The sequence below is a fragment of the Platichthys flesus genome, chromosome 11 (genome assembly GCF_949316205.1).
Source record: "Platichthys flesus chromosome 11, fPlaFle2.1, whole genome shotgun sequence".
NCBI classification, from domain to species: domain Eukaryota; kingdom Metazoa; phylum Chordata; class Actinopteri; order Pleuronectiformes; family Pleuronectidae; genus Platichthys; species Platichthys flesus.
The window spans coordinates 5,018,303-5,045,777 of NC_084955.1; the positions used below are offsets into that span (position 1 = coordinate 5,018,303).

Genomic DNA, 27,475 nt, shown 5'->3' on the forward strand with positions numbered 1-27,475 from the left:
AATGGGTCAGGGATGCTATGAGCTGATGCCAGTGATGGGCACTGACAATGCTAACGTGGTACAGACATAGGCAACACAATGATGGCAATTTTAGATGTTTTTAACATCCAATTTTCAGAAGCAATAGATAAAACAGTGGCAGCTACCCAAAAATGTTTTCTCTATTGGCACCTGTACTGAACAAAATTTGGTGTGCAAGCACAAAGCATCTTATCTGCATTAAGTAATTTTGTGCTGAAATGCAAAAGCACATGATGTTGTGGTGTATGATGGGGGTCCCATTACACCTCCTGTGTGTTGCTTTACAATCAGGCTGCTAGGAAGCTGAGCCAGTCCAGACTGTAGACACATTAGTAAAAGTAGTCATGAAGCAACTTTGTTAACAAACCCTACAAATGGCCATCCACACACAGGAGAATTCATTATCTATCAATGTGAACATTTAGGTTCCTACTAGACAGTACTTTGATGTGGGCAATTCTTCCGACCTCAACCATAGTTTGGCACAGAAACCAAGTGACCTCGGTGACAGAACACCATTAGAGACCAAGTCCAGGCTAAATCAGGACGAATAAATCAGGAAGGCTGCTTTAAAGTGCTAACAAAAGGAGAGGAGCCAACTGAGGAACAAAGAGTGGCAAATTCACCTGGTTCCCTTTCCAACAGACAAACAATATGGCAAGTCGTCCTGCTCTATTAAGTGTAGCAAGCTGTAGGGAGGAGGGCTAGAAGTTTAGAGTGTGAGAGAAGGAAGTTCACAAAAAGAGGCACATCAACCAGAGCAAAATAAATGATAGTGAATTACGAAAGCCTGGTAATCAGTATGGAAAGTATTTGATATTGCATGTGCATGATGAAGGATTACAAATTAACTAATAACTTGAGACAATGTACCAATCTCGATGGAGGCATTTATTATTTTTTTCAGTTGTTTTATTACATTTGAAAAATGTATGCAACACTGTTTACCTGAGACTCAAGCACTTTACAGACGTCTCCAACGGCATAGTGGTGAGTAGGTAATGAGGGAATTTCCATTTTTCGACCAACTATCCCTTTAAGACCTTTTAGCTTTACATTTCTTTGTCTCCTGTTGATCTGGAATAACTTCACAACCAAACAACAAACTCTCAGCCAGCAGCAACCACCAATCCCCTTCCTTTTTCCCTCTACGCCCAAGAATGTATACCAACTTACAGCGCAAACAACATTAAGAAGTTTGCGGATGACACCACCGTGATTGGACTGATACACAATGGACAATACACAATATGAGTCTGCATATTGACAGGGTGGTGTACCACTAACTACCTGGCACTTGTCATCTCCAAAACAAAGTAGATGATAATTAACTTCAGGAAACAAGATTGATGAACCTGCTCTGTTACACATCAGGGGAGGCGGTATAGAGGGCGTGTTCCTTCAAATTTCTAGGCGCACACATCTCCCAGGACCTCACACAGCACCTCCTAAGTAAACACTGCGTTTTCTGAAGACGGTAAAAACAGCCAATCCTGTCCCAACAGATGTTTCGGTTCTATCACTGCAACATAGAGAGTATTCATATACCTATGGCATACTAGTGTCATTTGCAAGCTGCACTGCGGATAGGAAAGCTTTTCAAGAGACATAAAAATGGCACAACAATAAAGTCTACAAAATGTTTGTTTTATGTCGCTGATTATTGATGTATTATGCTTCTAGTGTCACATTCAACTGAGACAGACACTGCATCAACTCTGTATTTAAATAAACTAATCTTAAAAATATAAATATGGTGAATTACATTTAATTTATTAGTGATATTAGTTTTAATAATTTATGTTATTTTTTAACTACTTGTATAATAACTTAAATCAATCAAGTGATATAGCGTTGATTAATTCTGTGTAGTTCCCTTGACCCAAAGTCTCCTACAGGTATCTTAAGGAATTCCTAAAATAAATGAAACTGATTAATCCCGATTCAACGAAGGCAGTATAAATTAAATGTAGATGTGATCAATGCCCCTCAGTACTGTTTAGATAATAAAAGCTATATGGAATTAAAACGACTGAGATAGAATATGCTATATTCTGTCTAGTGTCATAGCATGGATAACAAATCATTAGGTTAATGTTTAATTGTTAAAATCTGAAGATATTGAGTATTTAAGTCGTGGACCAGTCGTACTTTCTGTTTCAGTCAGTGATGGACACTATTTGACTTGCAAATTGGATGTGCGCTTGGAAGCAACTTAATTCCTCATTATCCAAAGTAAACTTTTCACACTGTTGCAAAACAGCTGTTTGTTTTTGGTGGCTGATTTTATTGCTATGGTACCCAGCACAACAATCACAGATGGCATCCCAACAAACATAGACATTTCCTTCTGAGGATGGAAAAATCTCAGTATTTGAATGTGCACTTCTGTGCTCTTACCTCAGAGTGAACTCTGTGAACGTGGGAGTGCAGGTTCCCCTTCTGGGAGAAGGATGCGGGGCAGAACATGCAGAGGTGAGGTTTCTCTCCAGTGTGTCTCACCATGTGAGTCTGCAGCACCACCTTCTGGTTGAAAGCCTTGCTGCAGTGTGAGCACTTATAGGGCCTCTCACCTGAGGAGAAGGGGAAGGTTGGGTTTAAAACATGCTCTAAGGAGGTGTGGAAGTCTGTCAACATCACACTTTTTGACACAGCTTCTGAGGCTGGTTCCAGGTGTGGTAAATCGGCATTATTGTGAATTATTTTTTTAGGAAACTATTATGCTTAAATGTATGCAGCTTTTTTACTGTATCAATAAAATGTGATATTTTGAAACTTTTTACTCCATAGAGCCAGAAGAAAACGCACGACACTGTGTTGTGACCATCTTATAATTCTAAACAAATTCAGGAAATCTGTTTTATTGTAATTCAACCTTAGAAAATGTCTATCAGTAAACTACGCAAATCTGTCACCACGGCACCAACATAAGGCCATCACTAGTATTATTCTAGGTCTGAATATAGACTTGATCGTGTGTGTGAGATTGTGTGTTGTGTAGCCTCTTCATCGGCTAAAGAGCATTTTGAGATTCAAAGCAAAGAGGAATCAGCTCCATCCACTATTACTCATCCAGCCGGTTGGCCGGCAAAGAAAGATAATGGAGATATGGATGATGTGTAAACACCATGTGGGTGGATGCTACTGGCTACGTTGGCTGAACTCAGGCGGCCCGAATGACTGCAGAGAAACACATGATTAACAGGATTTAAGCACCATATTTCAATTCTACCCACGCAGTGTCGCTGCATGAAAGATGAGCGATGGACTGAGAAATGGATGGTGAACACAACAAACTACTCGGGGAGTTGGAGCTGATGGTGGAGTCAGAAGAATGAAGAAAACCTAATCAGAGTAAGTTTTGAAAGACAAACAAGAGACAGTTGTATAACGCTGCCTTGAGTCCAGTTTAGGGGCCATTAAAAAAACTGGAATCAAGAAGCAAAGTCTCAGTTTTGTGGCAGCACTGCCCACATACCCACAAAATGTCTCATGCTGCACCCATAACCTACATGGATTATAGGTTGAGTCCCCACTCATTACCACCTAACCAGCCTGACTCTGTTCAGTGCTTCAATCCCTCACCTGTGTGTATTCGTATGTGTCTGACGAGCTGGCTGGGCTTTTTGAAAGCCTTTCCGCAGTGATGGCAGCTGTTTGTGAACCCACTACGATCAATGTTTTTCTTGTAGTTCCTTGAACTAGAAGAGAGCGGCCTGAGGAAGGAGGAAACACAAAAACATGTCAAAATAGTTTAATATAATATGAATTGACAGAGGATCACAGATAATTTTGATCATTGGCAGAATATTTAACGCCTGTGGTTTTCCCATGAATCAGAACCTCTGACGTTGTGACAGCACAAAGTGTTAAGAATAGTACTTTTAGACACTTTTGTTTAGAAGGCAGTTTGTTGTCACATGACACATTTAAGTCAAGTAAAACCAATTTAAACTACAGACTGTGCTACATTAGTCATCACAAAAGCAAGTTACAACAGAACAACTTCACATTTTGGTATGGCATTTTAACTAAAAATGACTGAAAGTTAAGTATGAAACTAAACATTCCTCTTTTGGCATGAAAAGAAGAAATTAGAACTTCACTATATAAAGTGTTTTTAAACTAAATAAAATGATGTGATCTCATTACTCTTTTTAAGGACTTTAAGGACAAATCACTTATTTGAGCATTTACAAGCTGGTGCTACTGAAAAACGACCTGCAATGTGGATTCACGTCATGGGAATGAAAAAGGTCTCTCTTAAGTCTACATTTTATTCCAGGGTATTTGCGTGTCCACAGGAGGCCAATACAAGCTTTTAAAACGCAAATATGACTGCAATCGGATGGAAGTTCATCCCTGACCACCACTAGTTGTATTTTTCTTCCGTCAAAATGACTCACAGAAACAATTCCATCATGGAGGATTGTAGTAAATTAGTCAAACCTCCATGATGCAGATATGCACTTGTAAGCATCTAAATCCTTCATCACCAGTCTAATTCTGTAACCTGTTACAAAATGTTCTCAGCTTTGCCTCACCAAGCTGCAAACCCCTCTTAAAGACTTTCAAGTACCTTGACGGTCATAATGCAGATCAGATCACAATGTAACTTATTTGGCATTTAATGTAAAATACTCATAAGGTATCGCAGGCAGCTACATTCCAAACATATCACAGTGTAGTGGTAGACTTTAGACTGTATATTGCCTTGAACAAGACCCTCATCGTTCCTTTTAACAGCTGCTGGACTCAATCTTTCAAATAAATCAGAGCAGTTTTCCGCTTGACTTGGTCAAATTGGATAAATCAGTGTCTCAAGCCCCATCTGACCTCATCTTGGCATGACTCCTCATGTGCTCCTTAAGGTGCGCAGACGTCTTGAACTCCTTGTCACAGGTCTTGCAGGTGTAGACCTTGATCCCCGACAGCTCCTTGCGGTGCTCCTCCAGGTGCATGGAGAGCTGACTCTGGAGGACAAACTCATCTCCACACTCTACACAGATCAAATTCTGCAGGGGTTGTCACAGCAATGAAAAGAGGAGATAAAGCACATCAAGGAGTTTTTTGTTAATAAACAGCAATAAAACATGTTGGCTTGATGGTGGACTGATGGGGTGACTAACCTCCTCCTTCTCGTGCAGCATGATATGAGATTTGAGGCTGGCGATGCGTGAGAACCTTTTCTTGCAAACTGGGCAGGTGAAGTCGGAGGTGGAGTGTGTGGACTTGTGGAGGATGAGGTTGAACTCCACGTTAAATGTCTGTGGGCAATGGTCACATCGATGGGGCTGCAAGGGGAGAGAAGAGATCTTAGAGGAACTTGAATGAATAGTGACTGATGGAGGTTTTAAAGATATCACATTTCTCTCCGCATTGCAGTCCTTTGTGCTGCAAACTCATAATTCTGTTGGAGACCGACTGAGACAGTGTAGACACACTAACTAGAAGAAGTCTCTACTGCACCTCAATCAGTGTCGGGCTCAAGCAATGAAATTCGCTGCAGTGGGAAGTGACAGAGAAAGACAAACAGAAAGACAGAAAAAAGCAGCGCTACAGAAATTTGCAATACAATATTAAAAAAATTAGGCAGAAACTGCTTAGATATTAAAAAACTTTTTCTATTGGGGGAGCTGAATTTCAGAGTAGCTGAGATGGTCGTGAGCACCACACTGACACTGGTGAGTCTGACTCAGAGTGGCAGCCCCCGAGGCTCTTGCTCTTCAGCCTGGAGAAAGTGCCAGTGGAAGTGAAGACAGTGGCCCTGAAATGGAAACAGTCCACGACTAAAGGTGCAACTGCAAATGAGGTGAGGCAGGCAGGGTCTCACTGTCCTCTTTCCATGCCAAAGAAGTTGGTCAAGAGAGGATACTAGGTACCAGGGAAATAACATTCTCTAACATACTGGATAGCAAACTATAGCACCTACAGTTGAGTTAAACAGAGACACAGCAAGACAGCATGTGAGGGTATGTGTTTGGGCTGGGCAATAAAACAGCTCCAGTTATCACAATCTAATATATGTCAAAATAATACAAAGAAGAGCTTTAACACATAATTGATCTACCTCAGACTTGTAAAATGTCTAGGTGTTTATCAAGTGATTGTCATTCTTTGCTCCTTTAAAAACTCAACCTTCACTCAGGAGCAAAGTTATGTCTTTAAATTTGACAGAAATAATAATGTGACATTTACAGTGATAATTGTCAATATTATTGAGTGATATTACTGGTACTTTCTCTGGAGTTGTGCCTTTCACACATGCAGTGGGAGATTCACTGCTCAAACTCTTTCATAACACCAAAGGCGAGGGATGGTGCTGCAGGCAGAAGTAGGATATAATGCTTTAAATCGCTGCGGATATCAAATGTTTTGTTTGCAACACATGACACCACACACTGTCTTATCATCTTTGTTAGGGTCTCCTAAGTGTATAGCACAGCTTTTTCATGCGATGATTGTCTTCTTTTTTCTTGTGTACTTTATACAAGGGGGACAGGCGGAGAGAGGCTGCAGAAACTCTGCAGGTTCTGACTTGGACATTTGCATTCACACATACACTTCCTCTGAATAAACTCCAGAGTGAGTTCTCTAGAGTTCAATGCATGTCTGAAAGCAGCTTTAAAGTGCTTATCCTAATCAATATAGGGCTCTAAATGTTATTCTGGGTCTGGGTTTGATCCGGAGTTTTCAGAAGAAGAGCGAGCAAGGAGAAAGAGAGAGACGCCCCATCCGAGGAGGAACAATGAGCGGTTGCAAGAGAGACTTCTCTTTAGGATTTATTTACGACCCCACATTTATGAACATATGGCCCAGGTTGAAAAATATTTGAAATCCCCTTAAAGGTTTTTGAGACAGAGCAATGTGTATTTTAGGATTTCCCCATGGAGGATAAAATGTAGGGAATGGAATCTCATACAAACAGCAGCTGAATCTAATCTGCACTATAACTGGAGAGTGATAACTGCAACAGACTGCAGCTGAGATTACTGTGCTATTTCAGACAGTTACTGGCCACCACTATTGGCAAAATTACAGTGTTGAGTTCTGCTGAGACATCTCTACAGAACAGGAGAAACAATGCAGCGATGCCACAATGCAACAAATCGGGTCTACTGTATTAACACCAAGACCCGCTCACATAACTCACATATTGTAATTAATCCTATAAAGAGTTAACAAAACTCACAAATTGATTTTCCATTCATCACATTGTGCCCATTACAGTTCCACAACAGTTTCTACTTATCAAAGGACAGGAGCAGAGAACATGCGCTTCTGTTCTCCTTTGCTTTGCAGACATACACGTGACACGACTTTAACATCCCTACATCAGGTCTTCTTTGGCAGCACTTTATTCAATCAACTCGTTTACATTTTTTCAATATAAGTAATCACCCTGGTTACATTAAATGTGGCAATTATTGTTCGTCTCTAATGTAATCATGCATATAAGGATGAGTTAATTACTCAAGATGTGCAGTGAAGAACATACAGGAGAAATGTGCACCTGTGTGCATCTGAGTGGAAGACTACCTCTACACCTGTGCTGAGCCTGTCAAATAAATAACAGCTTCTGCAGCAGATTTAAAATTCCACATTGTGAAAAATATCTGAGCTGAAAAATCAAGGACATCTCCAGCTTTGACAGTAAGCCACTAGCTCTGGAACAGCTACAGGCTGGGATCCCTAACAGCTTTGACCACGATGGACAGAAAGTTTATTCTGCTCCTAGAAGTGTTGACTTTTTGTTGTACTTTGTGAGGGCAATCTTATAACAGGTCAACAACCTCACAAATGAAGCCCACTAATGCAGAAAGGGCGTGAAATACTGTCACCTCACACCACCATCACATCTCTGAGCTGCTCAGCTCTGCCCTGAGGTGCCGGGATGTTTGAGAACATATCATTAAACTCTCTGGTAACCAGGCACATCAAATATTTGCATTTTTAAAACCAACTGAAGGTCGAAGAGCCAAAACTTTGAAAAGTTAGCATCAATGCCATTATGCTCAATAAATACTGCAATACTACATTGTCAAAGCACTATATAATGCGTTAAAATCTCCAGTGCAGCTGTTTTCAACCTAATAATAACAGTGAGGTTCTACGGGGTAGCTACTTTACAAATAGCACGGTGAGAGAGAACAAATATGCTCTGCTGATTTTATCTTTGAACAATAGTCTACACTTTCTTGTCATGGCAACCCGTTATCCTCATTTACCTTATCGTTGCTCTCATGCTCACGGAGATGCTTCTGCAGCTGGCTGTCAGTGGTGACGACATGACAGCATATTGAGCACTTCTTGTCCTTGAGCTCTCCATCACTGTAGCTTTCCGGTTTATTTTCACTGGGATCCGCATCTGAAAAGAAACACAATGGAGCACATTTCAAGTAGTTTGAAGTAAATAAGACAGCGAGCATCTCCAACTGCACCGATGCTGTGTTCAGTGACATAAACACAAATTTAGCACCAGATGTTTTCATCTGAACAGTGTTTTTATACACTACATCATTACAATAGTCCTCTCTTGTGGTAGATGTTGATGTGGTTACATAATAAGGATACACTATGACCTGGTACCTGTATCGAGTATCTTTTTTTGCTTCATATATACTTTTTATGTATTCTGTATTTCTTGGAAGTTCATAGTTTCCAGTTTAAATGGAAAGAGGTTAACAATAGAAGTCCAACGTGCTAGCAATCAAGACTATCAATCAATCAATCAATCAAAATGTTCTTGTATAGCCCATATTTACAAATCACAATTTGTCTTATAGGGATTTCACATGGTGTGACATCGTCTGTCCTTAACCCTTAGCAAGAGTAAGGAAAAACTACTAAAAACCCTTTTAACAGGGTAAAAACCTCAGAGAGAGCCACATGTGAGGGATCACTCTCCCAGAACGGACAGAAGGGCAATAGATCATCAGGAAAAAAGGTTTTAGCAGCCTTGATGAGGCTAAACATTTAGACTAGTGATGATGGTACTGAAGTACTGGATGATATGGCCAAAAGTTATAACAAAATAAGATTATTAATATCAGTCGATATTGACAATGATCATGAACATTTTTAAATTATCATTTCTTTACAGTTAAAGACTTATTTTATTCCTGAGAAAAGGTTGTGGTATTAACTCTTCTTTGTGAAAAGAGACTGACCAACACCTGATAAACAGCAAATAAATTACAAATCTGAAGTAGAACAATTGTGTCATACCTCCTGCCTGAGCGTGCACAATAATTCATAAATGCATTAACATAAATTGCACTTTTTGTATATTGCTATTGATAATACAATATTTAGTTTGATATATTGATTTGCTATGCCCTTAGTAATAATATCAAATTAGACTTCCATAATGTATTTTCCAATATCAATTTACATTTAATTTTGTGAAAAAAAGTTATGTGAGGTAATGTAACATCTTTTAATTTGATCTGTCAGAACAAAATTAAAACATTCGACCTTTAATGTAACATAATGATGATATATTGGTCTGTGTTCAACAGCCGAACCTTGAAGAATGGGGTTTGTGTTCATCACGTAGGTTTGCAAGAACGTTTTGCTGTCATCTTGAAGGTTAACGGAAAAACAAGGCTGGGCAATAAGACAATAACTATTATTATTGCGATATAATTGTCATTACTTCTGCATTGTGGAAGTACACTGAGGAGGTATTATAACAGTTGGTTTTATTGTTGTACCTCAGGTGTTTGTCATTGTTCTGCCCCTCAAGAAGAGTTTCAAGAGTTTACATTATTTCTCAGCCCTGTGACACTCTATTCTATCATTTATCTTCACTCTTTCATCTTACAGAAAATAAACAACATAAGTCAATTTAATACTGATGGGTCAAATTGAGATTGAGATAATTTCCCCATGATGTTTACAAGTAAACCTGTTGGGGAGTCATTGCTATTACTTCAGATAAAAGTGTGTCCCACAGTTCACACACCCATCTTTGCCTGTGACAGTAACTAACACCAGCATGGACTTGGTTTATATGACACGGATCCCAGGGGAAATCATTTCTCTGGGATTTGACCTTGTGTTAATGATATTGTCATCAGCTTGGTGGAGTCGTAACTTCAAGTTTAGCTCCTCCAACTGCAGCTCATGTCACCGAGGTGAACATTGTATCCCGGTGATAGCATCATTGCGCTAGCAAAGCGAAACCAGCGCGGCGACGCATGTCAACACATGTTTGTGTCACGTTTGTTTGGTGACAGTTTGTTGTGAGCACACACACACACACGCCTCAGCTCCTTCGGCAGCTGGACAGCCTCCATCCACCGCCTCTCCGGGACCGGAGCCCCGCCGAGCAACATTACGGAGAGCTAGCGGCGAGGCTAACGGTAGCAAAGGCGAGCTAGTTAGCAACAACAAGCTAACGACAAATGAGCAATAAACACACATTAGTGGTGAACGGGTCACTCGAGCCGATGCCAAGTGACGGCGGAGCTCTTTCCCTCGCGGACACCAATTTAGACTGGAAGCCAATAAGAGGAGGCACCGACATGTTATTAATATCATTCCGCCTCAATCACTCCTTCGCTGCACAAAGCAAAGCCCACCCGCAATACTATATCCGGGGACTATATACACTCCACTCAAGTGTCATTATATGCGCGGCGGAGATGTTTGACAAATTAATAGCCGGCTATTTGGATAGCCCACAGTCTGTATTTTTTATTCCTTGCGTTTTGGTACTTGTTACCTGTTCCGTCGCTGCTTTTAACTCTCAGTTTGCGAGGCCGGCCCCGCGGCATAGTTCCAGTAGTCGGGGCGGGTGTGCTGTGAACGCTTCGCTTTTCAAAATGGCGATTCGGTCATTTGTGCACAGCGCAGACAGCGCACCCGAGGAGCCGCCGCTGCGCGGAGTAGGGAGACATCTACCGTCGGGTCCGCTGTACATGCAGCTACAGGTACTCACAGAGAACAGTGGTTCATATGAATAACAGTGCATGTGTGGAGTTACCTTCACAGTGCTCACTATGTCGTTTATGTCATTTTTTTTTGTTATTTCATGATATGGCTGAATTCATTGTAAATGCTATACTTACAAAAAAAAAGGTAAAGTCAGGAACATGCATGAATACAGATATATTTCAATCAGCCTTTACTAGCATAAATAACTTCAATAACTGATACATCTTTAAAATAGAGTTTTGAATGATGTTTGCGTAATTTTCGATTTTTCAAAATTCCCGAGCCTAACTTCCCATGGAAAGTTTCCGGAAATTGACCGGAAAATGTCCGCCCCTTTGCAACCCTACTATCGACTGATATCAATGTTTTCATTTTGATAGGATTTTTGGCCACAGTTCATGCTCTTCATTACCATCATCACTAGTCTTAGTGATGATGGTAATGTTAGCTCGTTGGATGCTCAATACAGGTACCAGTTCATAGTGTGTCCTTATTATGCAACCACATCTACATCTACCACAAGAGAGGACTATCGTAATGTGCTTCATCACCTGGTCTGTATACTCCTGAATATATCTTTCTAAACTACACTTTTCAAAAGAGGCATAAGAGGGCAATTTAAATCAGCAACGTGCACATCAGTAAATAAGCTGTACAAGGTATCTATAGTGAAAATAAAGAAATGGGGGGGTTGAATAGGAAGTTTTTTCCATTTTCCACTCAAATATGAATGTCAGGGCTTCCAGACACTTGGATGATGCCACACGAGCACTATGGAGGCATTTCATGTTTATTTTCTGTTGTTTTTTATAGGTTTGAAAAAATCCCTTTAATGTAACATAGCAAAGCACTTAAGTCAAATTTAGGCAGCTGCAGCTAGCTGTAAAACACCCCAAAATACAAAGTAAAGGACACGAGAAGCTTCTCCTCTGTGGCAATAGATGAAGATGTTATTTTCTCCTCCCAGGACTCTTGGATGGCGCAATCCCAAAGACAAAGGAACAAGCTTCCCTCACGTTCACCACATGTGATCCATTAATCAGGTATATTAGGGTCACTGCGATGCAGTAAAACAGGTATAATGAGACATTTCATTAGAAAGTAACAGAGTTAAAACACTAAACTGCAAATGCCATGAATACTTTGGAGATGAAACTCAGTATCCATTTTCAGTGACACACAAAGTACATGTTGAAATATCACTAGAATGTTACAAATACCACATGAAATATACATATCATAAAATGCAGTAAGATAAGGTGACCATAAACTAATCCATGACATAGTTTAAGTACCTCTATTGTATCAGACATAAACCCATCATAAAGTGTGATATGTTAGTTTTGAACTCACAACCCAGTGCCCTGCATAAGATTGGATTGATTTCCCAGCAGGGTGTTGGAGGCACGTTGTAAAATACCTCAACTGTCACCAGCAGAGGGAGGCAATGAGTTATGAATGGCTTAAGTCATTTATGGGCCAATAATCCCGCATATGCCAACAAACTGACTGTGCTGATGAAATGAGATTGGTCCTGTTTGGGAGTGTGTGTGTGTGCTACTGATCTCAGCTGCCTCAAAAGAATGTGCTTCACTCACGCCTCCTCTAGATTTGAAGTCATTTGAATGCTGAACACATGGCAGCAGATATATGTGTTTTAAGAAAAAGGTAGAATTACAGAGTATGGATATCTGGACTGATTGAAATCAAAACACAGCGCTTATTTATTATACTTGCTTAATTGATTTTGATTAGCCTAGTGGGTGAAAACAATAAATCACACAGTGCTCCATTGTGTCAGTGCTTAGAAAAATAAAGTAATTTGTGTTCATGTTTATCTCAATAGAGAAATATTTACTGAAGAAGCTATAGTGGTCGGACTAAAGACTGTAAATAAAAAACGAATCACATGACTGATCCACAAAAGTGAAACCAATGGGTCTTGACTGCCCCCTAGTGGCTGGTTGCAGCGTAGGTCACAACCCCTGGTTTAAATGAGTTATTTGATGCTATATAAACGGTGTTAGATGTCATGATTAACCATTGGGACTGAGTCATGATTAGTCGACCGGATGTGTATCGGAACCACAAAACTGTGGCTTCACTCCACAATCGCTACTGCACAGTTTGTGGCTCCAAACCTCCAAGATGGCAGGGTAACAATCTGAGATATTTTGGCTTGACTTACTTAGTACCCACGGATAGTGGGAGGAAGTACAAAAGTGTTGTCTTTGGGTCCGACATTGGAATAGAAGGCAATTGAGAAGCCTGACACCATGTGTCCTAAAACTAGAATATTATTATTTTAGATAAGCTATAGTATCTTCATGCTCCATGGAGGGAAGCATTATAATTGACTCTGTGCTAATTGCCATGAATGTAATATTCGTAAACTTTTATGTGTGCAGATGATGGACCACAACTAAATTTTCATCTGCAATTTTATCTGCTGGTGGTACAATGGTTTGGCGAGTGCACCTGCTTAACATGGCACATGTTCCCCTGTTCATATGTTCCATATGTTGTAGTTTGTGTAGTATTAATGGTGGTAAGAAGCGTTAATACGGAATAAAAGTAAAAATGTAAGAAGATCTTTAAAGAAAAGTGACCCTGACTGGACAAAGAAATAAGGTGTCACCTAATTGCGACCTTTTTCACTGAGAAAAAGTTTGACCCACATACACACAAACACACACACCAGGATTATCTGCAACTTTAACATATCATCGTGCCCATAAATAGACGTCCATCTGTTGTATGGATGTATCTTTAGTGCGACGTAAATCATATGTGATACTGATTGCATCAGCAATATTTTTCCACGAGAAATACCTATAGGTCGGCAACGAGCCATCGACTCGTTGCTGTATTATCATTTGTTTCCAAAAAGGGGAAGTCAGTCCCTGGACATTAAGCGAACGAGCAGCCAATCAAGAGCATGTTCATTGTGTAAGAACATCTGTTCCTGCCAGGCCGCCAGTAACTCTGCCTGTCCCCCCTCGCGGCTGCACAGGCCACTGATCTCACCACGGAAAACAAAAGACTGGACATCTCTCTGACCTTGTAGGATTGTCCACGCCCCTCTTTCCTCCCTCTCCTTTTTTTTTTTTTATTTTGCACTGTGGTCTGCTCCCTTTCCTCTCACCGCAGCCAAGAGGGGAGTGATCAATCATTAAAATTGTCATGGGCTCTGGGTGGGAGATTGTCAGGAAGCCCACCTCTCCCAGAGACATGCTAAACTCATGTTGTGAAAAACATGCTGAGATGGGGAAGAGAGTGAGAGAGAGCCGCGGTTGGCTGTGTCCTATACCTCGCCCTGTCATTCATGCTAACAAGCCTCAACACCAACAACAACACTGGCATCAATGATCCTGGGTGTGCTTTTTTTGAGACTAGGCTGTCAGACTAGAAAATGTGGCTCCTGTTTGCATATGAGGCATCTGATGGAAAAATCTCCTGTGCAGTTATTAAAGATGTATTCCTTAATTTCTCAGCAATATTTTTTTTTTGGATTTAAATGTATTGACATCGGACTATTTGACCAGATACATGCATTGACTGAAGGTGCATCTGCTGATTTCAACTTGTATGTTTTCCTTTTCACACCAGCACCGCGTGCTGAGGCAGACAAAGGCGAAGTCAGACTCCCATCTCAAACAAAGGATAAATTCACACCTAATATTCTCCACAAGAGGCACGAGGCCCAGGCTGTAAATTCCTTGATAGGGTCGGTAGTGGGGGGGTGACAAGTGACAGGTCTAACGATGACCCTCGGAGTGACCTTGTTCAGTAACGTTTCACGTCCTGCCAGGGCTTCTTCTCCCAGGTGTGGCAGCGTCTCCCCCTCCTCCCGCGCTGTCAGAGAGCACTGTCCAAATTCATGAAACCAATCATTCTTCGGCATCGTGGAAACAGCATCTGACAGCCGCGGTCACCATGGGCGTCCTCCCCTGTGACCATCCTCGACGGGGGACCGGGAGAGGTGAGGCCGGCGTGCTCAGCTACACTCTCAGGACGGCTGGCTCTCTGCTTTGGAAAGAAGCTTTGGACCATGCAAAAGATATTTTGTCGTTTTTACAATGAAAACTAAAAAAAAAAAGATGAGCCCTTTTTGCAAACATATTGACTATTAATAATGATAATTCAGCTAAATGAACATGTATCATCTCACAGTCAGTGACTGAAACCGTATAATTAATTAAGATTTACAATGAGATGTTGCTATCAGCACTTGAAAGTCTCACATGTAAATTTATATTATTTGCCTAATTTCAAATACTTATATGCATGTATACAGATGTGTTCTGTAGTAGCTATTTATTTTGTCACACACAAACTGAGCTCTAAATAAATACACATGTAAGATGTGATAACCAATAGACTGTATTTCCCCCTCCCTTTGTTGCACATTGGTTGGTCTCTCTGCCTACCTTTGTCTTTTGTCTTGTGCAATCCTCAGTCAGCCTGCTGTGCAGAGGGATGTAGAGATAAGGGAGTTGTTTCTGCATATCCACCATTTAGCCTCCCTCTGGGCTTTAGAGGGAGGGGGGGAAGGAGGGAGAAAGCGTTATAAAAACAAACTGTGAATAGGTGCACACATTGAGGCAAACTAAATCTGAGCCGCTCTAAAAGAAAGCTCAACTCACGGTAAGCTGTGCTTGAAAGGTGAAATAGCATTGCAGGAGTATTTGGTAATCAATAATGCATAGCTGTCCATCTTCGGAAAAAGAGAAAGCCCCTACAAACACACCAGAGGCATCAGACACTCTTCATTCCATGCTGAAGGTCAGCAGTACAGCATGGACGTCCCTGTAGTACATAATACGAGGAAGAAAACACACACAGGGAAGTGTTTTTGATTTAAGCTCGCCCTGATCATGCCTGTGCATCTCTGTACTGTACTATAATGGAGGGGACAGTGTTTAAAAGATGAGCTGGCTGATGAAGTGTTTGTAATGTAACCAGGATTGTTCCAAGCTGTCATGTAATGTTTCGTCGGACACTTTCATGTACAAGTTTTAGATGAAAATCTGCTTTAGATTACAACGAGAGATAAAACGGCGTAAAATAATAATTATATATAATTCTAATTATATTGTCCAAAATGATCATGGTTATCAGTCGTTTAACGGTACAATTAAAATGTGTATACATAAGCTGAAGTAATTTCACAGCTTTGTTGTTAAATAATATATAGATTTTTTTTATAAAAGTGATAATATAGCCAACACCATATAAAATGTACTGTATTACATTTAAAAACTGGGCCCTTAACTTGCTAAAGAAGCTTTTTTTTTGCCAAGAATACTTTGGTTTAAATCAAGTGAATTAAATGGTGTTACCTGCAGTGCTTTCTCTGATGTTGTTGTGAAAAATACTTTATTATGATTTTTATGTTTGTTACCCAAATTCTGTTCACCTGTTTATTTTCAAATCTGTCTGAGTGTCAATATAGCGTTTTACTGTTAAGTTTCTCTCTGTATGTGGACAAGGCTGACGCTGTAACAACCAAATCACCAGTTATTATGGTAATAATGGTTTGGGTTGAAATGGTACAACTAACTTTCACAATTATTTCCATGGTTTATCGCAAAATCAATAACCGTGGTCCACCCCTAATTACGACCAAGTTAACGTTTGGTACACTTGGGCACTGAGGAAATACCTATAAGTAAAAGTGAGGAGATATAGGGGGTGATGAGAAGGGTACAAAGGATTCAAAGACATAGTATGTTATTTTTCCAGTTTCACAGCAAACATTATTAAAACATAATAATACAAAATTACGAACAGCAAAAACACTTCCCCTGTGACTGTCCTCGACGGGGGACCGGGAGAGGTGAGGCCGGCGTGCTCAGCTACACTCTCAGGACGGCTGGCTCTCTGCTTTGGAAAGAAGCTTTGGACCATGCAAAAGATATATTACCTATAAGTAAAAGTGAGGAGATATAGGGGGTGATGAGAAGGGTACAAAGGATTCAAAGACATAGTATGTTATTTTTCCAGTTTCACAGCAAATATATAATAATACAAAATTAGTATGTTATTTTTCCAGTTTCACAGCAAATATATAATAATACAAAATTAGGAACAGCAAAAGCACTTCCCCTGTGACCATCCTCGACGGGGACCGGGAGAGGTGAGGCCTGCGTGCTCAGCTACACTCTCAGGACGGCTGGCTCTCTGCTTTGGAAAGAAGCTTTGGACCATGCAAAAGATATATTACCTATAAGTAAAAGTGAGGAGATATAGGGGGTGATGAGAAGGGTACAAAGGATTCAAAGACATAGTATGTTATTTTTCCAGTTTCACAGCAAATATATAATAATACAAAATTAGTATGTTATTTTTCCAGTTTCACAGCAAATATATAATAATACAAAATTAGGAACAGCAAAAGCACTTCCCCTGTGACCATCCTCGACGGGGACCGGGAGAGGTGAGGCCTGCGTGCTCAGCTACACTCTCAGGACGGCTGGCTCTCTGCTTTGGAAAGAAGCTTTGGACCATGCAAAAGAGCAAAGCAAAAACACTTCACAAAAATCCTTGACATTACAAACTTATGTACCACACAACAATACAATAATTACAATGAAATTGAAGTCAACAATGGCAAACTTTAAACAGCCTTGTATTTAATCATTTTAATAACATAAAGATGAACTATGAAACTATCAACTTTTATATAGTTATACCTATAAAGACACCATAAAGTCTAATAAAAGAAAACTGTAATATAAAAAGAAAATACTTCAACAAGTCGCACAAAATCCTATATATAATATTGAAATTCAACATTGTGGTCAATAGTTCCTGCCTTTAAACCTTGTTAATAATACTGTTGTATTGATACCATGTGGCCATTACACGAATAGTCTATTTTTATTTGAATAATTTCCCTGTTATTCTCCATAGTCTTCCTCCCTTTTAAAATACACAGTAAAGATAGTAAATATAAAAATCTAATCAACATGAATATTAAGGATAATCTAAATAATTGCCATTATGTAACAAAGTCATTTGTCAGCTCTAATCTATTTGTAAGTGTTGGTAGTCATTGACATCCCCCTGATTATATTTAGACTTGTTCTGACGACTATATCAGCGCTCACCGTGACCTCTTCCTCACACTGCTCCACATTTTTTCTCCCTGCCCATCTGTTCAGTCCACATCACTGTTAAATAGGAATCCCTCTCCTTCCTCACTGCACTTTGACAGAATGCTCATCACCTGCTTGAGAGACATCATCTGTATCGATTTCCCCCGGCTTCCGCACATCTGGATGTTAAATTATTCTGGCCACAGCGCAGCCTCTCCTCTCCTCTCCTCTCCTCATTCACTATAAATACAAACATGCATATACACTCCCCTAATCCCCCCCCCTACACACACACACACACACACACTGTATACACAGCAATACAGAGCATGCTCATCTGTGACTGCCTGAGTGCAATGCACTTATAGACATAAGCACAAACCGAAATCCATCCCCCATCTTTTCCGTCCCATGTATACAGAGTGCATACAATGTGTAGCTTTTATTGGCCGACACTTATTCACACAAGTGCCGACCTGCGCGCACACACTTGCATGCACACACCTTATCCCAGTGAAAAAGCCAGAGCGTCGAGCTAATGCTTAGACGCGACGAGGATGACACGCAAGGATAATCAGCTTCCTTCCACATGAAAGCCGTGGCCCCACGGCAGCTCGGATCAATTAGACACCATTAAAGGCTGGTCCCAGAACAGCCACAGAGACTTCCTAATGTCTCCTTTTACCCTCTGCATGGTGCTAACAAACTCCATCCTCTCCCTCGCCCCAAACCTAATTACATGTAGAGATCTGCACTGTGAGATGAAAAGCTCGGAGACGCTTTGATGGATGGCAGGCTCCTGCAAAACGGAGCAAACATGCAATTAACATGACAATAAGGACAAGGCAGGGGTCTCATACAAAGACACAGGGGTGGTGCTGGCTGGGAGCAGAGGTGTGCACATGTGCATTATGTGAGCCCGTTAGAATGGACAAGGACTCCAAAATGCGTAAATGGAAGGAAGCTGCAGGCCGAGAGCTGGAAACTTTGATGTGTTGTGAAATCCTTTTCGCTGTGTGTGTGTGTGTGTGTGTGTGTGTGTGTGTGCTGTGGTGAAGTGGAATTGATAACAGTCCTACACAGTCCTGCTGGGAGTGACCAGACGCTTAATGGAGGTGTTGAAACCTTGTGCAGGGATAAATAATTCATTCTTCGACAAAGTATACCTTATTAATATTTCATCAGGGTATATTTATGGGTGAATCATAAAGATGTGATAGCTGCATCACTTTAAATTGTCAGGTGTGTGGCATAGTGGATACACGTCCTCATCAGGGTATAGATCTGAACACATTATCCACCACTCTTATGTTCCTTGTGATCTCAAGCAGAATGGGACTCATTTGAAATATAAACCATTATCGTTCCATGTTTCAATATGTCATTAAGATAGAGATCACACTAAAGGTCTTTACCATGACATAAAGCTCATGAGAATAAAAAAACAAACTTTGGAAATTCCATGCAGAAGTGAATGATTTTACAATCTGATTCCCCTGCCCACAGTCAGTTTGCTTCTGCTCAAGGTTTCTTCCTGTTAAAAGGGAGTTTTTTTTCACCCCACACTAATGTTCTCTTGTAGTGGGAACTGTTGGATTTCTCTGTAAAAGGTCTCACCTTTTAGTGCCTTGACAGTCTGTGCGTTGTGAACTGGTGGCTATACAGATCCAATTGAACTGAAATAACAATGCAAGATTTTGTGGTTTTCCTCCTCTCTCCCCCTCCATCTCAGCAGTGTCAAACGCTTAGAATCACATGAGGCAGAGCCGGTATCGCAGAGAGCATTTACAACAGCACTTCTGACAGTCAACCGGCACTTCCTGTGACAGAGCTCTCTGACAGTGTGCTGCAGCGCGCCACTGAGGGCCTGAACACACAGCCCTGTGTTTCCAATCCAATGAAACACACAGCAGACGCTCGGACCCCCATGACCAATGTCAAAGGGTAAGTCCAGCGTTTTAGGCGTTTGACCCAGATAGTCAGCATGTTGCATTTGATGAAAGACAAAATCTCAACTTTGTGTCAGTGTCTGAAATAACTGTCTCGACTGCAGACAGACAGTGACACACTCAGTCTCTGCTGACAGTGTTTTTGTGCTGAGAGTGGATGGTTACATATTTGTAATCATATAATTACATCGGTATGGGAGGTGGTAAAAAAAACAAAAGCATTGTCAATGCAGGATATCTCATCCTACAAGGTATGTACTGTAGGAAAGAATAATATGTGTGGTAAGGTCAGAGATGGAGGAAGAATGTGAGGGAAATATCCAATGTGTTATTGCAAAAATACAAGAAATCCTACTACAGTCAAATTAACTGGGTGTTATAAGCAAAATGTACTTTAACTGTGAAAAGACATGGCAACTGATAATCATCAATATATGCAAGTGATATATTATACCCCTCGGAAAAATAAAACAATTCTTCTACACAAATGGCTTCCCAAATTATCACACGACATCAGAATGACTCTCAGAAGGGAGCATACAATCGCCAAGGTCCCAAAAGTCCCCTTAAAGTTAATCAAGCGTCACCAAATTCACACACATTGATATCAATTCCCTAAAATGACCAATTTTATTCATGAATTATTTGTTGGGAAAATTGTGAAAATGTTGATAATCTCTAAATGTTAAAGAAAGGGAAAAGAAATCCACCAGGTTTTGTGGTGATCCGTCCAGTAGGTTTTGTGTAATCTTGCTTTAAAACAAACATACCAACCAAAAACAAAAAGGACAGGGGTTAAAAACAGAACCTCCTTGCTGGGATACAAATAACTTGTACTGTGGCTGTCAGGTAAATGCATGTAGAGTAAACTGTTCAATATTTGCCCCTGAATTGTAGTGGAGTTCAAGTACTAAAAAACATCAACAACAGCGTATAAGGGACACTTATATTGCAAATGTTCCCGTTGTGATACTGATAAGAGATGATCTCATCTTAACTTATACCACCATTACGAGAACAGAGTCATAATGTTTTAAGAATGAGTTATAATTTGAGGCTATGTGTCATATCAGAGGGGGAATATCAGAAGATTCCCCTGCTGCCTGTGTTGAAACGACGAATGAGGAAGTTCTTGTTATACTTTAGTGTAGGTGGAACTCATCAGCTCCACGTTATCAGATCCATCAGGACTTTGGGTACGTTTTTGGATCCAGATAGAGGGAAACCCCGGAGAGCACAGCTTCTCATTGCTGCTTAATTCCTAATTATTTTATCTTTATTCTTGCAATATTATGACCAACACATTTTGAGATAATTATTTCCCCCTAAAATTAACATTTTATCATAAAATATCAGAATAGTTTCTTTCTTCAAAATTCCCTAATATGTCTGTCCACATAATGTTGGATCTTTGTTTTTATTAGTGAGCCTTTTTCAGAATCGTCTCACTATGTCCCCCAGAGTTTTAAAAACAGTATGGTGAATATGAGCACACCTCCACGTCCTTACGTTATAATACTGAAACACATTATTCACCACACTATAAAATACAGCTTTATAAATTCCTTGTCATTGGTCATCAGCTTAGGCTACATCCAAACCCAAACGCTCGAGAAAACGCTGTGACCCTCGTGCTTGATGGCCCATCACATGATTGAAATACACAGTAATTCCCGGTCAATGGCAGAAATGTTCCTGTGGGATTAGTGTTGTGGACAAGACTCCTTTGTTTTGGATTTCAGTCGAACATTCTTCCTGCTCTCAAATCATTTCACAGCGACACAACTCTCTTTCTGTTGAGCCACTGAATGTAATCGGCCCAATCGCACTGACCTGCCTCCATTACTTTAAACATATCTCATTATTCTTTCAGAAGAAAATTAGAAAAAAATAGGGGGCCGAACAAAGATAAGACCCAGGCCCACCACAAACTGCCTTTTCACTACAGTAAATATTTCGGCAAAATATTCAAGCTGAAAGCAATTAAGCGACAATAACCGTGCGTCTGTAGCCAAGCTGTACGTCTGCTCAGCACAATACAGCTGTGTATCTGGGAAGAAAGGGGTGTGAATGAGAGACTTTGCAAACGCTTTCAAGAGGGACGCTCTGAAACTTCCAATGCACATTTGTCATGCTTTTAACTGATTTACAAATGAGAGGCATGCAGGCCTTTTGTGAGGGGGACGGGGAGAGCGGGAGAGGAGTTTTTCAGTGAGGAGCTTTGTGTGTCCCTGCCTACCCACGGCACATAGATTGAGCTGGAAATTGTGTGTGTGCGTCATCGGAGGCCATTAAAGCAGGAGACACACCAGAGCCAATTGCCGTACTGTGATTGAGGGGAGAAGGAGGAACAAACAGGGGGATGATGAATATTTTCCCGAGTTGTTCTTTACTCTCTATTCATCATGGAAGGGAGGAGGAGCAGTAAAAAAAGATGAAGTATGGTAATAAAGCAATAAAAGTTTTGTTTTTGACGTGTGTGTGTAATGCAAGTGAAATAACTGTGATCATTTAGGTCCACTTCACTCCCCTGACATCCTACCCACTCATTCCCATGGGGAATGCACTCTTTCTTTCAGTTTCTTTCTCTCTCACACATACACACACACACACACACACACACACACACACACACACACACACACACACACACACACACACACATGCCGCACTACCACTACACAATAATTGTATACAACATCTTAAGTTAACACACACACATACAGTGTCTAATGACTTTTGACTCATGTGTTGTGACTTTAATTCGGCGGGGGCTGGTTTTAGTGCGACAGGTCTTGAACAAAGATGAGAGGGAAGAGAAAAAATAGGAGGAGGGACAATCTAACACGCCACCCATCCCCCATCTCTGTAAAAAAAAAAAAGCATGCCTTGTGTTGATTTCCTCTCTCACCTTCCTATATGAGGCCGGTGTGTTTTTCAACTTTCACTTTACCATATTTAGGCCATCAAATCAAGATGATGTGAAACACCTATTAATCCTAATGCTCACGATTTCATGGCATTGACACACATTTGCTGGTGACTCTTGCTGTTTGAGGCAACAGGTTTGTTTCTCCAACTGTTGAGAAATAAGTGATTTGCTCATCAGCTTGGATAATTGATGTTTCAGGGTGATCCCCGTGCAAATATGCACAGGAAATGTCCTCAGCTCTTTTTGGAATGAGGTCATAAACACACACATCTCTTTGTCAGCTGTTTTGAACATGGCTTCTGTGTTGGAGCTATTGTTATTGGCTGGAGTGTGTGGGTGATCCAGGCTCTACTTTGCAGTAGGGATTGGGGGTGGGTAGGGCGTTGTGAAGTAGTGGGACGTTGCTGGTGGTTTTAGAGGGGGGATAGGGAGTCAGGGTGCCCCCCAACTAAATACACACACACACGTTCATCAGTTCTGTAAAGTAAAACACATAGAGTTGTAATTACAAAGTCGATTCGAGCAGCCGGGACAAGACAAGCAACAGCTGTCTTTGGCATGAGTCAAACACACAGTTGCATACATAGACACACACCAAAACACATACACACACACACCTCAGATATAATTAGCAAGATCAAGGTAAGTGGAGGGCAACAAAGGATGTCTCTGTGTGTGTATGCGTGTGTGTGTGTCTGCTTGTATGCGTGCGTGTGTATGTGTGTGTGTGCTGCAAAACACGCTTACCAGAAAAGGGTCCACTGTACAGAAATCTGGTTAATCTAAATGTGTTAATGAGTGTTGGGAGCAGTGTCCTTTTTCCACAAGTAACATTTTTAATATAACAATTAAAGGTTGTATATTAAAATCTTACATGAATAAAATTACAGAAGTATAATACCTCAAGTATCCAAAGGGCTCATAATGGGAGTGATGCGACACACATTTATTGTCACCCCGTCCCCCTGCTGACCACATGTTTATTGTGTATCAGTGCATGCTTCATCACCTCAGGATGGTGACTAACTATTTAAGTATATCTAAAGTTCCATCACACAAAAGTTCTTTACATTTATTTGGTTAAAATATCACTACTCTCCAAATATCTGTCCACATTCTCAGAAACATGTAAAAAAGTGTCAATCATTGAGATGGGTTTGCAATCTTGTGATCAATGATTTAGTCTTTAGTCTTTTTTTACCACCTTCTTGTGAGGCCAACTAAATAAAAGGTGTATAAATTGTAACAACCTGTTAGATTAATGTTTAATTAGTCACTAAAGCTTTATAGAGCAGATATAACCCCTTAATAAGAACAAACTCTGGGTTGCCAGGTCCGAAACATGGGTTCTTGTCTGTCTTTGACTTTTGGAAATTATGCAGATGTTGATATTATTTTAAATAAATGCTCTTAAGTTTATAAATGTCTATATAGCCACCAAGATAAGATAAGTTAAGATAATCCTTTACTTGTCCTAAAACAGGGACATTTGCTGTGTTACAGCAGCATAGAGGACAGTCAAAAAAGTAGACATCAGTAGAGTGAAACAATTTGAATATAATAGAAACATTTTATACAGTCTGAGGAAGCACACATACACATGACTCGCAGTGACAGAGTGAATATTTTGCAGTTAAAAGAAACCGTTACAATGTGTTAACCTTTTTGAAAAAACTGTCTGATACAAAAGTCTGCCACTTCTGTGAATCGCACGCAGTAACAGTAATACTAATTTTACCTTTTCAGGACATATAGAGGAGTATGTGGGGGTGGTTATGATGGTGAGTGAGTGGTTGAGGGTATATTAGGTGAGGTGCTGACTGTGTAAGCAGGTTTGAGATTTACTGTAGCATTATTTCCGATTCTGTACCTGTCTGCAATGCAGGTAATGTGGGGCCTGGGCGCCGCAGCACCTCCAGCTGAAATCCTGTTTCATGCTTCTCAGTAGAGCTGAGAGAAAAACTGAAAAAGAGAGTAACAGTGGGAGTAATCTAGATTTGTTTATGTCAGTGTTTTTGCTCAAAGACCTTTTGAAAGCTGTCAACAAAAAACAAGTGCTCCTTCTACATCTTAAGCATACATTTTGGACTAACTGGAAATGACCCATGAGTGTGATTGGTTCTTAATGGGCCTTGTTTTATTTACTATTTCCAGCTATTTAACAGCTTTGTTTAGAATATGACATCATGAAAATAGTGCATATGTGAGCACAGAGAGTTTAATAATTGATAAATTATATAAATTGTTATACGATTTAGCAACATTTAGTTCTTTTTTGAGGAGGCTTGAAAATAAGATACCTCATGAGATTTGATGGTCAAAATCATAGACTGCATAAAGATGGACGACGTTCAGAGTCATGATCGTGCCAATGAGGTATAAAGGTACAAGGATTTTGCTTTGGTGAGTTTGTGCAAGTATAAATATAGAAAATAAAGAAAACTTTGTATCAAAAAATATAGAATACTATAAGCACCAGGGCAGGGATTGGGCAATATGTACAGTTAGTCTGTTATTTGCCACAGGAAGTTAAAGTGTCAAAGGGGCCTGCGGCCTCCTGCCAGAGGGAAGTGGCTCTAAGAGTCCATGTCCAAGGTCTGCATGTCTCAGACTCCTGGAGACGTATAGGTCCTGGAGAGAGGGCAGAATGACGCGCTACAGTCTGGCCCAGTCCCTGGCAGTAGCAGCAGTGTGCCATACGGTGATGGTGGTGGTGAGGATGGACTCACTGACGGCAGTGGTGAAGTTCACCATCATCTGCTTTGGCAGGTTGAGTTTCTTCAGCTGCTGCAGCAAGTACATCCTGGGCTGGGTTTTTTTTTTATGAGGGAGCCGATGTTCAACTCCCACTTTAGGTCCTGGGTGATGAAGGTGCCCTGGAAGCAGAATGACTCCTCGGTGTCCACTGGAGAGTCACACAGGGTGATGGGGGTGGGCGGGACTTGACTCTTCCTGAAGTCCGCACTCATCTCCACTGTTTTGAGAGCGTAGAGCTCAAGGTTGTTGTCACTGCGCCACGTGACCAGGTGGTCAATCTCCTACTTGTAAGTAGACTTGTCCCCCACCAGAGAAGAGTCCAATGAGGGTGGTGTTGTCCGCAAACCTCAGGTCTGGAGAGGCAGCTGTTCGTGTACAGGGAGAAGCCTTGGGGGGGATCTGGTGCTGATGGTCTGGCGGCCAGAGACTTGTTTACCCAGCTTCACATGCTGACAGGACAGGAAGTCTCTGGTCCACCTGCAGATGGAGTCAGGCACGCTCAGCTGTGAAAGCTTGTCCTGGAGCAGAGCAGGGATTATGTGTTGAATGCCACAAAATCCACAAACAGGAGCATTACAGTTTGTGTTAGGGTATCCCAAATGTAGTAAAAATTCTATTGTAAAAACTAGTATTTGCTCAATAATGTCTGACATTTGTCAGATTATAGTAATTGTTACAATCTAGGATGTTACTCGTTTAAATGTTTTCTTTAGTGTATACATTTTATGTAACAATTACATGGATGTTTTCCTTCAGGAGCAGAATGATGGCTGAACAGGAGAAAACTCTGACATGGAGAATGTATTTAACTGTGAACTGCTGATCCTGGTGCGGAACTCCAAAGTGTTGACAATAATATTCCACCTGTTTCATCCGAATCTGATCAACAGGGCAGTGATGTATTGTGCACGAGTGGATCACCACTCCTAGAAGGGGGGGGTACTTGGTCGACAGGATGATGAGTTGATACTCAATGACTGTCCAAAGTAATGGGTGGAAACTGTGGATCTGACTCATGTCACTGATCTGACTTAAGCCAACAGTTTTTGGTATGTGGAATGTGGTACACCAAGAGAGGCCATAATGCCGTTCCTCAAGTTTCCAAAGTATACAAAGTATTCACATGACAGTGGTCACGCACACTTGAGGAAGTGGGACAGTGATGTCGAACATGTACAGGAAGAGAAAAACCCGTGCTTTACGTCTTCCAAGATGGTCAACCTCAAAACTCAGAGAGGCAGAGAAAAAGGGCCAGATCCAGGAAATGTCTGACATGTTATGTGTTTCTGTCAAAGGTGTGACTGTTACTGCAGACAAATACCACATTCATTTGAACTTTCAATTGTTTGCAAATGTGTTGTTGCATACTGTTTAGTCATCAAAATAAACAGGTTCACTGGTGACTTTTATATGTCGAAGTAAAATTAACCCATTGTCCTAATGAGGATTATTTCTAAAACTACTTCCTGTTCCAAGACAATGCTAAGTTTTGATCTTTGAACCACCCCAACCCCTTTGGAAACATACAAAATGCCTACAAAATCAAATGGATATTAAAGAACAGCAATCAAAACAAAAGAAAAATAATCAGTTCACAAAAAAGAAGTGAATAAAATGAACTTATAAGATGTTGCCTGTCGGATTCAAATAGGTAAACTGTTCCACAGTTTCAGGCTCTAGCAGCAAACATTTAACTTGAATATGGTTCCTGTTTACATTTTGTGTAACTCTGCAATATCTGAAATCTTTCTGTAATGATTGAGGTCTTATTTATT

At 40.6% G+C, this 27,475-nt stretch overlaps 1 protein-coding gene across 1 annotated transcript in view; it reads right to left on the reverse strand.

Moving 5' to 3' along the window:
* LOC133965269 (zinc finger protein 236-like) overlaps window positions 1-10,819 on the reverse strand; it is a 50,752-nt gene extending 39,933 nt beyond the window's left edge. Inside the window, exons 1-6 of the mRNA XM_062399736.1 lie at window positions 10,751-10,819; window positions 8,250-8,389; window positions 5,151-5,315; window positions 4,858-5,036; window positions 3,607-3,737; window positions 2,422-2,594 (exon numbers count right to left, since the gene is read on the reverse strand). Coding sequence (XP_062255720.1) covers window positions 2,422-2,594; window positions 3,607-3,737; window positions 4,858-5,036; window positions 5,151-5,315; window positions 8,250-8,389; window positions 10,751-10,802 — 840 coding nt within the window. The 5' untranslated portion in view covers window positions 10,803-10,819. The remainder of the gene's footprint in view (window positions 1-2,421; window positions 2,595-3,606; window positions 3,738-4,857; window positions 5,037-5,150; window positions 5,316-8,249; window positions 8,390-10,750) is intronic.
* Between the last annotated feature and the right edge of the window lie 16,656 nt (window positions 10,820-27,475).